The sequence below is a fragment of the Ursus arctos genome, unplaced genomic scaffold (assembly GCF_023065955.2).
Source record: "Ursus arctos isolate Adak ecotype North America unplaced genomic scaffold, UrsArc2.0 scaffold_14, whole genome shotgun sequence".
NCBI classification, from domain to species: Eukaryota; Metazoa; Chordata; class Mammalia; order Carnivora; family Ursidae; genus Ursus; species Ursus arctos.
The window spans coordinates 22,973,119-22,988,840 of record NW_026622808.1 but is presented as its reverse complement, the minus strand read 5'-3'; the positions used below and the strand labels follow the sequence as shown (position 1 = coordinate 22,988,840).

Below are 15,722 nucleotides of genomic sequence, written 5' to 3'. Positions count from 1 at the left end.
TCTTTATCCCTTTCTTTCCCTACCCATCATCCTGGTTCTTATGTTCCATAGATGAGAGAAATCATATGATAGTTGTCTTTCTCTGCTTGACTTATTTCACTTAGCATTATCTCCCCCAGTGCCATCCATGTTGTAGCAAATGTTGAGAACTCGTTCTTTCTGATTGCTGAGTAATAGTCCATTGTATATATGGATCACAACTTCTTAATACAGTCATCTGTTGAAGGGCATCTCAGCTCCTTCCACGATTTAGCTATTGTGGACATTGCTGCTATGAACATTGGGGTGCATATGGACCTTCTCTTTACTACGTCTGTATCTTTGGGGTAAACACCCAGTAGTGCAATGGCTGGATCATAGGGTAGCTCAATTTTTAACTTTTGAAGGGACCTCCACACTGTTTTCCAGAGTGGCTGTACCAACTTGCATTCCCACCAACAATGTAGGAGGGATCCCCTTTCTCCACATCCTCTCCAACAATTGTTGTCTCTTGCCTTGTCTATTTTTGCCATTCTAACTGGCGTAAGGTGGTATCTCAGTGTGGTTTTGATTTGAATTTCCTTGATGGCTAATGATTTTGAACATTTTTTCATGTGTCTGTTAGCCATTTGTATGTCTTCATTGGAAAAGTGTCTGTTCATATCTTCTGCCCATTTTTTTATTTCTTTATTTGTTTCTTGTGTATTGAGTTTGAGAAGTTCTTTGTAGATCTTGGATACCAGTCCTTTATCTGTAGTGTCATTTGCAAATATCTTCTCCCATTCTGTGGGCTGCCTCTTAGTTTTTCTGACTGTTTCCTTGGCTGTGCAGAAACTTTTAATCTTGATGAAGTCCCATAAATTCATTTTATCTTTTGTTTCTCTTGCCTTTGGGGATGTATCTTGAAAAAGATTGCTTTGGCCGATGTTGTAGAGGTTGCTGCCTATGTTCTCCTCTAGAATTTTGATGGATTCATGTCTCACATCGAGGTCTTTCATCCATTTGGAGTTTATTTTTGTGTATGGTGTGAGAGAGTGGTCAAGTTTCATTCTTTTGCATGTAGCTGTCCAATTTTCCCAGCACCATTTATTGAAGAAACTGTCTTTTTCCCACCAGATGTTTTTTCCTGCTTTATCAAATATTAGTTGCCCAAAGAGCTGAGGGTCCATTTCTGGGCTCTCTATTCTGTTCCATTGGTGTATGTGTCTGTTTTTGTGCCAGTACCATGCTGTCTTTGTGATCACAGCTTTGTAGTACACCTCGAAATCCGGCATTGTGATGCCTCAGCTTTGTTTTTCCTTTTCAACAGTTCCTTGGAGATTCGGGGTCTTTTCTGTTTCCATACAAATTTAAGGACTATTTGTTCCAGTTCTTTGAAAAATGTCCTTGGTATTTTGATCGGGATAGCGTTGAAAGTGTAGATTGCTCTGGGTAGCATGGACATTTTAACTATGTTAATTCTTCCGATCCATGAGCATGGAATATCTTTCCATCTTTTTATGTCTTCCTCAATGTCTTTCAAGAGTGATTTATAGTTTCTAGAATATAGGTCCTTTAAATCTCTGGTTGAGTTAATTCCAAGGTAACGTATGGTTTTTGGTGCTATTGTAAATGGGATGGATTCCCTAATCTCTCTTTCTTCGGTCTCGTTATTCGTGTATAGAAATGCAACTGATTTCTGAGCACTGACTTTGTATCCCGCCATGTTACTGAATTGCTCTATAACTTATAATAGTTTGGGAGAGGCTTCTTTTGGGTTTTCCATATAGAGTATCATGTCATCTGCGAAAAGATGCATTTTGACTTCTTCTTTGACGATTTGAATACCTTTGATCCCTTTTTGTCGTCTGATTGCTGTTGCAAGGACTTCTAGTACTATGTTGAATAATAGTGGCGAGAGTGGGTATCCTGGTCGAGTTCCTGATCTTAAGGGAAAGGCTTCCAGCTTTTCCCCTTTGAGAATAATATTTGCAGTAGGCTTTTCATAGATGGCTTTTATGAGATTGAGAAATGTAACTTCTATTCCTACACTCTGAAGGGTTTTAATCAGGAAAGGATGCTGTATTTTGTCAAATGCTTTTTCGGCATCGATTGAGAGGATCATATGGTTCCTGAGTCTTTTCTTGTTGATATGATGTATCACGCTGATTGATTTACGAATATTGAACCACGCTTGCATCCCAGGTATGAATCCCACTTGATCGTGATGGATAATCCTTTTAATGTACTGTTGGATTCTATTAGCAAGTATCTTGTTGAGGATTTTGGCATCCATATTCATTAGGGAAATCGGTCTGTAATTCTCCTTTTTGAGGGTGTCTTTCCCTGGTTTAGGGATCAAGGTAATATTGGCCTCATAGAATGAGTTTGGTAGCTTTCCTTCTGTTTCTATTTTTTGAGATAGCTTTAGGAGAATAGGTATTATTTCTTCCTTGAATGTTTGGTAGAATTCCCCAGGAAAACCGTCCGGGCCTGGAGTTTTGTTCTTTGGAAGGTTGTTTATCACTGACTCAATTTCTTCATAATTAATTGGCCTGTTTAAGAAATCAATTTCTTCCTCTTTCAATCTTGGTAGGTTATAGGTTTCCAGGAAGGATTCCATCTCTTCCAGATTGCTTAGTTTATTGGCATACAGCTGTTGATAAAAATTTCTAAGAATCCTTCCAATTTCAATGGTGTTCGTCGTGACCTCTCCTTTTTCATTCATAATTTTAATAATCTGGGTGCTTTCTCTTTTCTTTTGGATAAGTGTTGCCAGTGGTCTGTCAATTTTATTGATTCTCTCCAAGAACCAGCTTCTAGCCCTGTTGATCTGCTCTACTGTACTTCTGGTTTCTGCTTGATTGATTTCAGCTCTAATTTTGATCAATTGCTTCCTCGTGCGTGGATTAGGCCTGTCCCTCTGTTGCTGTTCCAGCTTCTTGAGGTGAGAATATAAAAACTGCATTTTAGATTTTTCTATTCTTTTGAGTGAGGCTTGGATGGCTATGTATTTCCCCCTTAGGACCACCTTTGCAGTATCCCATAGGTTTTGGACTGTTGTATTTTCATTCTCATTGGTCTCCATAAATTGTTTAATTTGATTTTTGATTTCCTGGTTTAACGAGTCATTCCTGAGCAGGATGATTCTTAGTCTCCAAGTGTTTGAGTTTCTTCCAAATTTTTCCTTGTGGTTGAGTTCCAATTTCAGAGCGTTGTGGTCTGAGAATATGCAGGGCATAATTTCAATCGTTTGGTATCAGTTGAGACCTGTTTTGTGTCCCAGAACATGGTCTCTTCTTGAGAATGTTCCATGGGCATTAGAATAGAATGAGTATTCTTTGGTTCTGGGGTGTAGTGTTCTATATATATCTATGAGGTCCAACTCGTCAAGAATGGCATTCAAAGCCTTTGATTCTTTGCTTAGTTTTTGCCAGGGTGTTCTGTCTATTTCTGATAGTGGAGTGTTGAGGTCCCCTACTATTAATGTATTTTTTTCTATATGTCTCTTTATTCTGGTTAAGAGTTGGCTTGTGTATCTTGCTGCTCCCCTTTTGGGGGCATATATATTTATAATTGTCATATCCACTTGTTGAATACTTCCCTTAAGAATACTATAGTGCCCTTCTGCATCTCTAACTATAGTCTGTAGTTTAAAATTCAATCTATCTGATATGAGAATTGGTACCCCAGCTTTCTTTTGAGGTCCATTTGCGTGAAAGATGGTACTCCATCCCCTTACTCTCAGTCTGAATGCATCTTTGGGTTCGAAATGAGTCTCTTGTAGACAGCAAATGGACGGGTCATTTCTTTTTATCCAATCTGCAACCCTGTTGCGTTATTGGAGCATTCAAGCCATTTGCATTAAGACTGAGTACTGAGAGATATGATTTTAATGATGCCATGTTGTCAGTAAAGTGTTTGTTTGTATTGGCTGTGACTTTCTGTTCTGTATCACTCTTGGGGCCTTTTTACTTTTATAGAACCCCCCGTAATATCTCCTGTAGGGCTGGTTTCGTGGTTACGAAATTGTTTAGTGACTGGTGATTCTGAATTGTCTTTATTTCTCCATCAATTCTGAATGACAGCCTTGCTGGATAAAGGATCCTTGGCTGCATGTTTTTCTCTGAAACAGCTTTAAATATGCTCCCCCAACCCTTTCTCTCATTCCAGGTCTGTGTAGACAGGTCTGACGTAATTCTGATGCCTTTGCCTTGGTACGTGAGAGATTTCTTTGCCCTGGCCGCTTTCAATACTGTATCCTTGGATCTAATATTTGAAAAATGCACTATGACGTGACGTGGCGTAGCTTTGTCGTGGTTGAGCTTGGGAGGGGTCCTCTCTGCCTCTTGGACACGAATGTTTGTTTCCCTCACTAGATTAGGGAAGTTTTCAGCTACAATTTGTTCAAATATCTCTTCTAGACCTCTGTTTTTCTCCACCCCCTCGGGGATGCCGATGATTCTAACATTGGATCATTTCATTGAGTCAGTAATCTCCCGTAACCTACATTCGTGGGCTTGGATTTTTTTAAAAACAGCTTCTATTTTGGTTTTTTCCTCTATTAACCCATCCTCCAATTCACTAACCTGTACCTCTGCTTCTGTGACCCTGGCCGTCAGAGCCTCTAGTTTTGCCTGCATTTGGCTCATAGAGTTTTAATTTCTGTCAGATTCGCTCTCATTTCTGTCCTTAGGGATTCTATATTCTCAGTAACCTTTTCGTTAATAGTTTTTTCAATTTTACTCATCATTTTGAGGATCGTTACTCTGAATTCCATTTCTGATAATTTGGTTACGTCCATATCCATTATTTCTGTGGCAGAGGCCACAGACTCACTGTTTTTTCTTTGCTGGGGGGGGGGGGGGGCTTCTCCTTCTTGTCATTCTGATGAGGAGACGTTGTGGGGTTGTCCAGAGCCCAAATTATTGACTGGGTCCCAGGCCATGCCCCTTGTTTTATAGGGATCTTAAGGATGTGGGCTTCTTCTTTAAAGATTTTATTTATTTATTTATGTGGCAGACAATCAGCCAGAGAGGGAACAGTCGCAGGAGAGTGGGAGAGGAAGATGCAGGCTCCCAGCGGAGGAGCCCGATGAGGGACTCCTTTCTGGAATGCCGGGATCACGCCCTAAGCCGAAGACAGGCACTCAATGACTGTGCCACCCAGGCGCCCGGGTTGTGGGCTTCTTGATTTTTCAGCCTGCCTTCTGTGTTCTGGGGGAGGGGCCTGCCGCGCCGATACTCAGGCAACCCTGTTTGGGTAGAGTCTCCGTGTCCCCTGCAATGGGGAATGGGGATGGGCACACTCTGAGCCAGTATTTCCAGGCTTTTCTTCTCTGGCAGCTTTCCCTGGCAGTTTGCTATGCCTCTTCTGAGGGTCAGAGCAGCAGCGGCCGAATTTCAGCCTCTGTCACAGAACAGAGGGATTGCGGCCCGTTCTCCACTGATGTTCTGGCCACTTTAACTCTGTTACTGTTCGTGCTGCTCAACCCTGCAGCATCCCGGGATGTGCGCCCCACACCTGGCGTCCCTGCCTTCACTTCCAGGGCAGGCGTGTCCCTGTCCTTTGTGTTTCTAATCCTGCCAACCGCCAGCCGCCCCGCGCGCGCTCCGGGAGCTCCCGGTCTCAGTCTGGATCCAGTGAGCGCACCGGGATTCCAGTGTTCCGTGAGATGCCTGGTGGCGCCCGCACCCGGCTCATGGTCTCAGTCTGCTGTTTTGCACGTGCCGTCCGCGAGCCCCGTCGCTCTCCCCTGCAAGCGGCTTCCGCTTCCCGGCGCCCGAACGTGGGGGCTCCCTCCCCCTTCTGTTTATCTTCCGATATCTGTGCAAGGTTTCATGGCTCCCCGCTTTGTACCTCAATACTCAGAGCTGGAGATGTTCATTTGTAGAGATCCAGATGCATCTTCCTGCGTCTCAGGCTGGTTCCGTGGTTGTTTAGGCTGGTCTGGTACCTATCCAGCTCGACTCGGGGGAGCGGCTGAAAAAGGTGTCTCCTACTCCTCCACCATCTTAACTCCTCTACGTTGTGATTCTAAGGCTCATCCATGAAGTGTGTTGCTGCAGTGCTCTTCTGTCTTGAGTCAACTTATGTCATTTTACCCATTTCATATATGTACAAAATCTTCTAGTTACAAAATAAATGAGTTTATCAAATGTGAATTGTCTTAGTTTAATTCCTCTGTTTTTAAAGATTTTATTTATTTATTTATTTATTTATTTATTTGACAAAGAGAGATTGAGCACAAGCACAGGGAGCAGAAGGCAGAGGGAGAGGGAGAAGTAGGCTCCCTGCTGAGCAGAGAGGCCAACTCAGGGCTCAGTCCCAGGCCCCTGAGATCAAGATCTGAACTGAAGGCATACGCTAACCAACTGAGCCACCCAGGCATCCCTAATTCCTCGATTTTAACACCCACATGTGAACTGATGCTTTTCACAGTTGGACGAGAGCTCTCCCACCCCATAGGTGTGACCCAGCTACCTGTGCTCCAGATCTGACCCTGAGTCTTGCACCACTAGAATTTTTAAATTCTAATTAATTTACTGGGGCATTACTACACGTGATAAACTGTACATATTTAAAGTGTGCTACTTTAGGAATTGAAGGAGACATTGAAAAATCATGGGTATATACTGCATGATTCCATTTCCATAGAATTCAAGAAGGTGCACGGTAAGCTCTCACTACTTCATTGTGCAATTATTAGGGGGTAATCCCTCCAACCTTCGTTTTCTTTCGAAGGCAATGTGGAATCAAAAACATAACTTAAAGGGATGTTTTAAGGAAAGATGCGATGAGTGGAAATACATTGTCCGGGACAAAGAATGTTCAAGACTAAGAGTGGGTGTATGTAAATGTATGTATATTCACATACATTTTTATTTCAAGAAAACATACTGACATGCAAGAATGCACATGCACAAGGCTCCTAACCCTCGTTATAGCTCGTTATAAACTATCTATTGTGTTGGAAGAAAGCTTTAGAGAAACTTGATGGGTAAAGAAATGAAAACTATGAATGTTTTCTTTCACGTATGCTAGGAGTGTAGAAATTCAGAAAAACAAAATCTAAAGAACAGGTGGCCTTAATTTTCACAACGGATCACTTTTCCTACCTAAGTGCCCAGAGGCTTCAAAGACAGAACCACATTGACATTTATACAAGGAAAACTCCTCCGTACCAGCTAATAGGACTGAAAATCGCCAAACTGACTAGAGAATTCTTGAACTTAAGGTAGGGTTTCAACACACAATGCCCTGACCCACAGAAGCCAAGTGAATGATTTGAGAGGCTTAAATTTAGTTTCTTCAAAGAAAATTTTAGTGGAGAAATGACTTTGTCACTTTCTTATTGCTGCTATCACCAAGTACCACAATGACGGTTTCATAGAAACAAATTTATACTGTTCCAGTCCTGGAGGTCAATGCCAAAAATGAGTCTCTTTGGGCTAAAATCAAGATGTCTCTGAAGGACACAGAGAGAGTGAATTCCTTCCTACTTACGTGATTCTGGGTCATTATTTATTCTCCACAAAAATGCATGTCATCCCGAACTCTTCTTGGTACCTGAAAAATATCCTCATTAGAGTCACTCTTTTTGTTTCAGATTTTATTTATTTATTTATTTATTTATTTATTTATTTATAGGAGAGAGAGAGAGAGCAAGAAAGGGGGATGGGGCAGAAGGAGAAGGAGAAAGAATTTCGAGCAGACTCTTAACTGCCTAACTAAGCATGGAGCCCAAAGTCGGGCTTCATCCCAGGAGCTGGGAATCATGACCTAAGCTGACACCAAGAGTTGGAAGTTCAACTGACTGAGCCACCCAGATGTCCCTAGAGTCACTTTTTATTATTATTATTATGATATGTGAGTCACCATACAGTACATCATTAGCTTTTGATATAGTGTTCCATGATTCATAGTTTGTAACACCCAGTGCTCCATGCAATACGTGCCTTCCTTAATACCCTTCCCTGGGCTAGCCCAACACTCCAACCCCCTCCCCTCCAAAACCCCCACCTTGTTTCCTGGAGTCACTTTTTAACAGTTATCCAAAATAAACTTGAATAACAGAATGATTATGAATGTTCCTCCATAGCAAGCCATCCTGAGAGCAAATGGCTTGCTATAATGTCTTTAGCATCAAGTGGAGTTGTATGGTGATGAGTTTTTCTGATCTCTGTTCATTTCCTCAAGAGTCTTGAGTCAGCTCTGTGTAAACTGGGGAGGATCTGCTGATCTCTCCAGGGCATTCTTATATAATCCGGGCTTGGATAGGTAGTTGTGGCTAATCCAGGGTGGTTGGCTTGGACAACGGGGCTCTGCTCCACATGTCCTCACTTCCTCTGGCAGCACACTAGCTATTTGAAGGCAGAATTCCAAGAGAGAGCAAGTGAAATGCACCAAGGTTCTAAGGTCCACTGTCACCCAATCATATTCTGCTGGACATGGCAAATAAAAAATCCTAATCCAGCCCAAGTCAAAGGTGAAGGAAGAGTCTCCACCACCTAAGAGAACATGCTGCCCACATTGCCAAAGACATGGCTACAGAGAAAGATGGTATGTGGGGCCATCTCTCCAAACAGTCTACCACTGGGGTATATTTCAATCTGAAAATTTTCCTTTCCACTTTCACCTTCAGCAGTGGAATGATCTCAGAGAAGACAATGGGACTGAATTATGTGTCTACTGGCAGTTATGGAAATTCTACTCCACAGGGTCAGGCTTCCCTCCAAATCTATATATCTCCTCCCACTCCTTGCCTAATGATCACCATATCTAGTCTAAGAAAAGATCAAAGAAATAAAAGATTTATTTTCCAGATGCCTCAGAGAGCAGGGACCTTGTATGTAGCTCACTGATTAATGGAGCTAAGAACTGTTGTATCACTGATGCTATCTTCATGGCATCCTTATGTAGATACTGTTTTCCTATTGATTGGCCTTCCCATTGACATGTTTATAATGGTTGTCATCCTGATACTGTGTTTTATTTTTTTATGGGAAGAATTCTGCTGGAAGGAGGTGACATTTGAAGTGCAAATAGAAGACAGAGACATAGAAATATTTTTCCTCATTTTTCCAGTTTTATTGAAATATAATAGACATAAAATTCTGGAAGTTTAGGCATACAGCTTGGTGACATCATATACTTATACGTTGGGAGATATAACCACAATAGGTTAGTGAATACATCCATCACTTCACAAAGTTATCATTTCTTTTTGTTGTAAGAACATTTACTATGGACACTGTTAGCAATATTCAAGTATACAGCACAACAGAATTCACCATAATGACCATGTGTACATAAGTTCCAGAACTCATTCATCTTATAACTGAAGGTTTGTAGGCTTTCACCATCATCTTCTTATTTCCCCAAACCCCAGACACAGGCAAGCATCAACCTAGTCGCTGCTTCTATGAGTTCAGCGTTTTGTATTTAACATATAAGTGAGATCATACAGTAATTGTCTTTCTCTGACTGATTATTTCACTTAGTGTAATACCCTTGGGGTCCATCCATGTTTTAGCAAAGGACAGATGTCTTCTTTCTTTATTTGTTGAATTCCATTTTGCACATATGCCATCATTATTAATTCATCTGTTGGTGGATACCAGGCTATTTCTAGGTCTTGGCTTTTGTGAATAATGCTGCAATGAACATGAGAGCACAGATATTTGATATATTACAAATATGTGGGAATTAAACCACGCCAGACATTTTAATAAATGTGATACACCCCATTCATAGAACGAAATATAACAATCATATGATCATCTCAATACATGCAGAGAAATCTTTTCACAAAATACAACATCCTTTCATGATTAAAAAAAAAAATCTTCAACAAACTGGGTGTAGGAGGAATATACCTCAATGTAAAAGAAGGCCATCTATGACAAACCCACAATAACCTTATACTAAATGTTGAAAGGTTAGAAAACGTGTTCTTTGCAATCAGGAGCAAGACAAGGATGTCCACTCTCATCACTCTCATTCACCATAATACTGCATATCCTAGCTAAAACACTCAGGCAAGATAAAGAAATGAAGGCATCAAAATCAGAGAAAGAAAGAAAAAGAAAGAAAGAAAGAAAGAAAGAAAGAAAGAAAGAAAGAAAGAAAGAAAGAAAGAAAAATTTATTTACAAAAGACGTGAACTAAATAGAGAAAATCCTGCAGACTCAACCCTTAAGAGCACACACACCATGATGAGCCCTAAGTCATGTGTACAATTACTGAACCACTATATTGTACTCTACTATATCATTCTCTATGTTGACTTTATGTTCTGCACCAATAAAACATTATTAAATTGAAAATTGTACTTGTGGTAGACCTTTTGCAGAGATGGCCCCAATTCACCACTTATCTCTGTATCCACATACTTGGCAATGTGACTATGAAGCTCCTTCCAATGAGAAGTGGAGTCAATTTTTCCAACTTTGAATCTGGACTGAACTTAGTGTTTTCTTTGCCTTGACTACTAGTGTATGCTGAAAATGACAGTGGGCCTCAAGGGGCCATTGTGTGTTTCTGCTGCTCTCTTGTAACCCTGCCTCTGCCATGTATAGAAGTCCAGTTTAGCTTGCTGTAGGAGGAAACTGACCATAGCTTAGTTGCTCATGGCCAACCTAGACCGGAAGCCTACCACCAGCAAGACCACAAATGTGAGAACACAGCCAGGATTAGTGGAGCACTTCCAGCTGACCCACAGCTGACTGCAGCCTCATCAGGAGACCAACAGAGACCAGAAGATTTCCCCAACATAGACCTCCATGATATTTTAAGAGAAACATTGTCTTATATAATTTACATTTAGCATGGCTTATCCTGCAGCAATAGCTGACTGATTCAATAATCAATGTAAACAGAACTGAGAATATTAAGAGTAATCTACTGGTTCTTATATTTGACATTTGTTCTGATATTTAAAAGGACTATTCCTAATTGTCTGGTTAATCACATTTATTTCAGATAACTATACTAAAAAGTGACCACCATTGAGAGTCCCATCCAGGTAACTGGTAGAGGTTGGAAAGACCTCCATGTTTTTGCAGGAAAAGCTTGTGGGACCCTCAGTCACAAGTTTCCATTCCCAGAGCATTACTGGACAAGAATTCAAGCTCTTCTTTGTGTCATCCTTTGATCATAGGATGGAAGAGTGTTTAGAGCATAAAAAGGGCAAAGAAATTAATGATGGAGTGAACACACCAATTGTTCACTCACTCACACTGTAATATTTATGACAACATTTTTAAAGGGGGGGAGTTTAGGGGCGCCTGTGTGGCTCAGTCGTTAAGCCTCTGCCTTCGGCTCAGGGTGTGATCCCAGGGTCCTGGGATTGAGCCCACATTGGGCTCCCTGCTCTGCTGGGAACCTGCTTCTTCCTCTCCCACTTCCCCTGCTTGTGTTCCCTTTCTCGCTGGCTGTCTCTCTGTCAAATAAATAAATAAAATCTTTAAAAATAATAAAAATAAAGATAAGATAAAAAAATAAAGGGGAGAGTTTAGGGCAATGGGAGGAGTCATATTCATGGGTGGGACTTGAAATTTTCAAATAGAAATAGTAAATCATCCAATTAAATAATACAAAATCTGCCACTAAATTCTTCACTCCAATTAATAAAACCCTTTAAACAGGGACACCAAAAATCCCACACTTCAATGAGTAGATGTCCATCCTCAAAAACACACTATCTGCCATAAAAAATGGTGTGATACAAAATTTTACTTCATCATACTTCAGGTCTTCTCTGATACCAAGCCCATATTAAGTCAACTGGTTTATGCAAATTTGTCTTTTTATACATTGCTCTTGGAGGGAGTTTTCCCTAAGGAATTTTTGCCTTACTATTCTGTTCCAGAGATACTGTGGCTGCTGTGCTGGTAAGGAAACAAGATCCTAATGAGGATCTTAAACCCCCTGACTACCTACAAAACAAACTAGTCAATTAAAGTATATATTACAGTTAAGAACATTTAAGGAATTATCGTAGAAAGGAATGACAGACACAGAGTGAAAAACTGTGATCTCAGAATTTCCTCCACAATAAAATTATAAAAATGGCCTCAGTTGCCAATGTCATTTATTTTATGAAACTAGGACCATTCATCGCTATATGAGGCAAATGGGAATCTCCAAATGGTATCTGATTCAAGGTTGGGACTAACTTTGGAAATTAAGAAAACAAAAGGAAAATTGTTGGCTATCAGGAGCAGAAAGTTCAACAAATGGACTTATTTAAATTCAATAAAGCAGTTGAACTTTAGAAATATTGAAACTCCAGGATATACAAGAGGGATTAAGTTGTTCTTTCATGATCTGATTAAAGAATATCAATTTCTGGCTATTAGGCATTAAGCCTGCAAGCACAGGTACCTGTGGAAAAGTGGCCCTTTGTGGCTCCTCTGAAAAATTCACTTAGAGCCCCCTTTATGTCTCTGTTCCTCAAGCTGTAGATGAAGGGGTTCAGCATGGGGGTGACCACCGTGTACATCACCGAGGCCACTACACTTGTGTGGGAGCTCTGGGGAGCAGCAGAGCTAAGGTAAACTCCTAGGCTTGTAGAATAAAATAAGGAGACAACTGAGAGGTGGGATGCACAGGTGGAAAATGCTTTATGCTTGCCCTGAGATGATGAGATCCCACATATGGAGGAAACTATCTTAGAGTAAGAGTAAAGGACCCCAGCCAGGGGAGCACCAGCCAGCAGCATAGCTGAAAAATATATCACCATGTTATTAAGAATGGTGTCAGAACAGGCAAGTTGGATCATCTGATTGAGTTCACAGAAAAAGTGGGGGATTTCCACCTCTGTGCAGAAGGACAGCCACAACACCATTAAGCTTTGTAACAAAGAATGCAGGACACTCATGATCCAGGACATCAGAACCAGCAGTCCACAGAGCCAGGGGTTCATGATGACCGTGTAGTGCAGGGGGTGACAGATGGCTACAAAGCGGTCATAGGCCATCACAGTCAGGAGAAAGTTGTCCAAACTTGCAAAAAGTATGAAAAAGTACGTCTGTGTGACGCAGCTGTCATAAGTTATGACTTTTCTCTGTGTTTGTATATTCACCAGCATCTTGGGCACGGTGGTGGAGGTGAAACAGATGTCTACAAAGGACAGATTGGAAAGGACGAAGTACATGGGGGTGTGGAGGTGGGAGTCAGAGCTGACGGCCAGGATAATGAGCAGGTTTCCACACACAGTGATCAGGTACATGGAGAGGAAAAGCCCAAAGAGGAAGGGTTCCAATTCTGGTTCCTCAGAAAATCCCAGAAGAAGAAATTCTGAAATTCGTGTATCATTCTTTAGTTCCATGGAGTCGATGTGACTACCAAAATAAGAGAAAAACAGCATGACACAATCATGCATTACTAACCTGACAGATATATTATCCTTTATATTCTGCACTCAAGAAATTAATGTTTATATCTGTGTATGGTACATGATAAAAAAGCACTGAGAACTAGGAATAGACAAGATATTTATCTCAAGATAAAGCCATTTATGAAAAACCCACAGCAAGCATGATCCTCAAAGGGGATACAGTCAATATTTTTCCTTTATGGTCAGGAACAAGGCAAGGATGCCCACTTTCCTAATGTCTCCTCAGCATAACCCTGGAAGTTCTAGCCAGAGCAATTAAACAAAGAAGAGGAGAAGAAGAGAAGAGAAGAGAAGAGAAGAGAAGAGAAGAGAAGAGAAGAGAAGAGAAAAAAGAAAAGAAAAGGCATCCCTACTAGAAAGGAAGAAATAAACTTCTGTATGAAGATGGTGTGATCTCATGTGTAGAAAATCCTAAAAATGTCACAGAAACACTCAAAGGTCTAATAAATTAATTCAGCCAAGTAACTGGATACAAAGCCAAACCTCAAAAAAATCATTGTATTAATGCTAAGTGAAATAAGTCAAGCAGAGAAAGACAATTATCATATGATTTCTCTCATCTGTGGAACATAAGAACTAGGATGATCGGTAGGGGAAGAAAGAGATAAAGAAAGGGGGGTAATCAGAAGGGGGAATGAAACATGAGAGACTATGGACTATGAGAAACAAACTGAGGGCCTCAGAGGGGAGGGGGGTGGGGGAATGGGATAGACCAGTGATGGGTAGTAAGGAGGGCACGTATTGCATGGTGCACTGGGTATTATACACAACTAATGAATCATCGAGCCTTACATGGGAAACCGGGGATGTACTGTATGATGACTAACATAATATAATAAAAAATCATTTTAAAAAATCATTGCATTTCTACATACAAACAGTGAACAATCTGAAAAGGGAATAAAATAATTCCATTTGTGTGACATCCAAAAGAGTAAGACTATCACCTCACTCCAGTCGGAATGGCTAGTTTAAAATGACAAGAAATAACAAGTGTTAGTGCAGGGGTGGTCAAGAGGGAACCCTCATGAACTGTTGGTGGGAATGCAATCTGGTTCAGCTACTGTGGAAACAGAATGGAGATTTCTCAAAATACTAAACATAGAAATACCACATGATCAAGTAATCCCGATACTGGGTATTTACCCAAAGAAGATAAAAACACTAATTCAAAAATATATATGCATCCCACATTTTGCAGTATTATGTACAATAGTCAAGATATGGAAGAAGTTCAAGTGTCCATTGATAGATGAATGGATAAAGAAGATTGGTGTATATATCTATATCTATATCTATATCTATATCTATATCTATACACATATAATCATATGTTAGAGAGGTTGTGGAGAAAGGGGATCCCTCTTGCACTGTTGGTGGGAATGCAAGTTGGTACAGCCACTTTGGAAAACAGTGTGGAAGTTCCTCAAAAAGTTAAAAAGAGAGCTACCCTATGACCCAGTAATTGCACTACTGGGTATTTACCCCAAAGATACAGATGTAGTAAAGAAAAGGGCCATATGCACCCCAATGCTCATAGCACCCATGTCCACAATAGCCAATCTGTGGAAGGAGCCAAGATGTCCTTCAACAGACAAATGGATAAAGAAGATGTAGTCCATATACACCATGGAGTATTACTCAGCCATCAGGAAGGGTGAATACCCCACATTTGCGTCAACATGGATGAAACTGGAGGAGATTACACTAAGTGAAATAAGTGAAGCGGAGATAGACAATTATCATATGGTTTCACTCATTTATGGAGCATAAGAAATAGCAGGGAGAACATTAGGAGAAGGAAGGGAAGAGTGAAGGGGGGGGAATCAGAGGGGAAGAGAAAGCATGAGAGACTATGGACTCCGGGGAACAAACTGAGGGTGCCAGAGGGGTGGGGAGTGGGGTGATGGGCTAGCCCAGTGATGGGTATTAAGGAGGGCACGTGCTGCAATGAGCGCTGGGTGTTATAAGCAAATAATGAATCATGGAACACTACATCAAAAACTAATGAAGTGCTGTATAGTGACTAACATAACAAAATAAAAAAATTTTTAAAATGGTGACCAAATATATGTATTTACTCAACCTCACAAATTGTTTATGAAAACAGCAAGACATCCCTTCCACACCCATCAGCCCAGGAAAAAGCTTAAAATGCTATCACATTGATTGGGAATGGAACTCTTAAACAGGTAGTGAAGTGGTGTTATTTAATTTTCATTGCAGAAATGTGAGGTGCTATCACATTTGGGGGAAATAATCTGAAAACAGATGTAAGTTTTAGAAATATAAATATGCTTTATTTACCTCAGGGTTTCTCATCTCAGCACTATTGACATTTGGGCCCAGATCATTCTCTGTG

At 40.7% G+C, this 15,722-nt stretch overlaps 1 protein-coding gene across 1 annotated transcript; it reads right to left on the bottom strand.

Annotated features, from left to right (window-relative positions):
* Positions 1 to 12,316: 12,316 nt before the first annotated feature.
* Positions 12,317 to 13,345, bottom strand: LOC113249380 (olfactory receptor-like protein OLF4). Its single transcript, XM_026490897.3, has one exon. The coding sequence runs from the start codon at positions 13,343 to 13,345 to the stop codon at positions 12,317 to 12,319; it is 1,029 nt and encodes a 342-aa protein (XP_026346682.3).
* Positions 13,346 to 15,722: the final 2,377 nt, after the last annotated feature.

Coding starts and splice junctions, on each gene's coding strand:
- LOC113249380 (XM_026490897.3), bottom strand. CDS start 13,345: ATGCATGATTGTGTCATGCTGTTTTTCTCTTATTTTGGTAGTCACATC.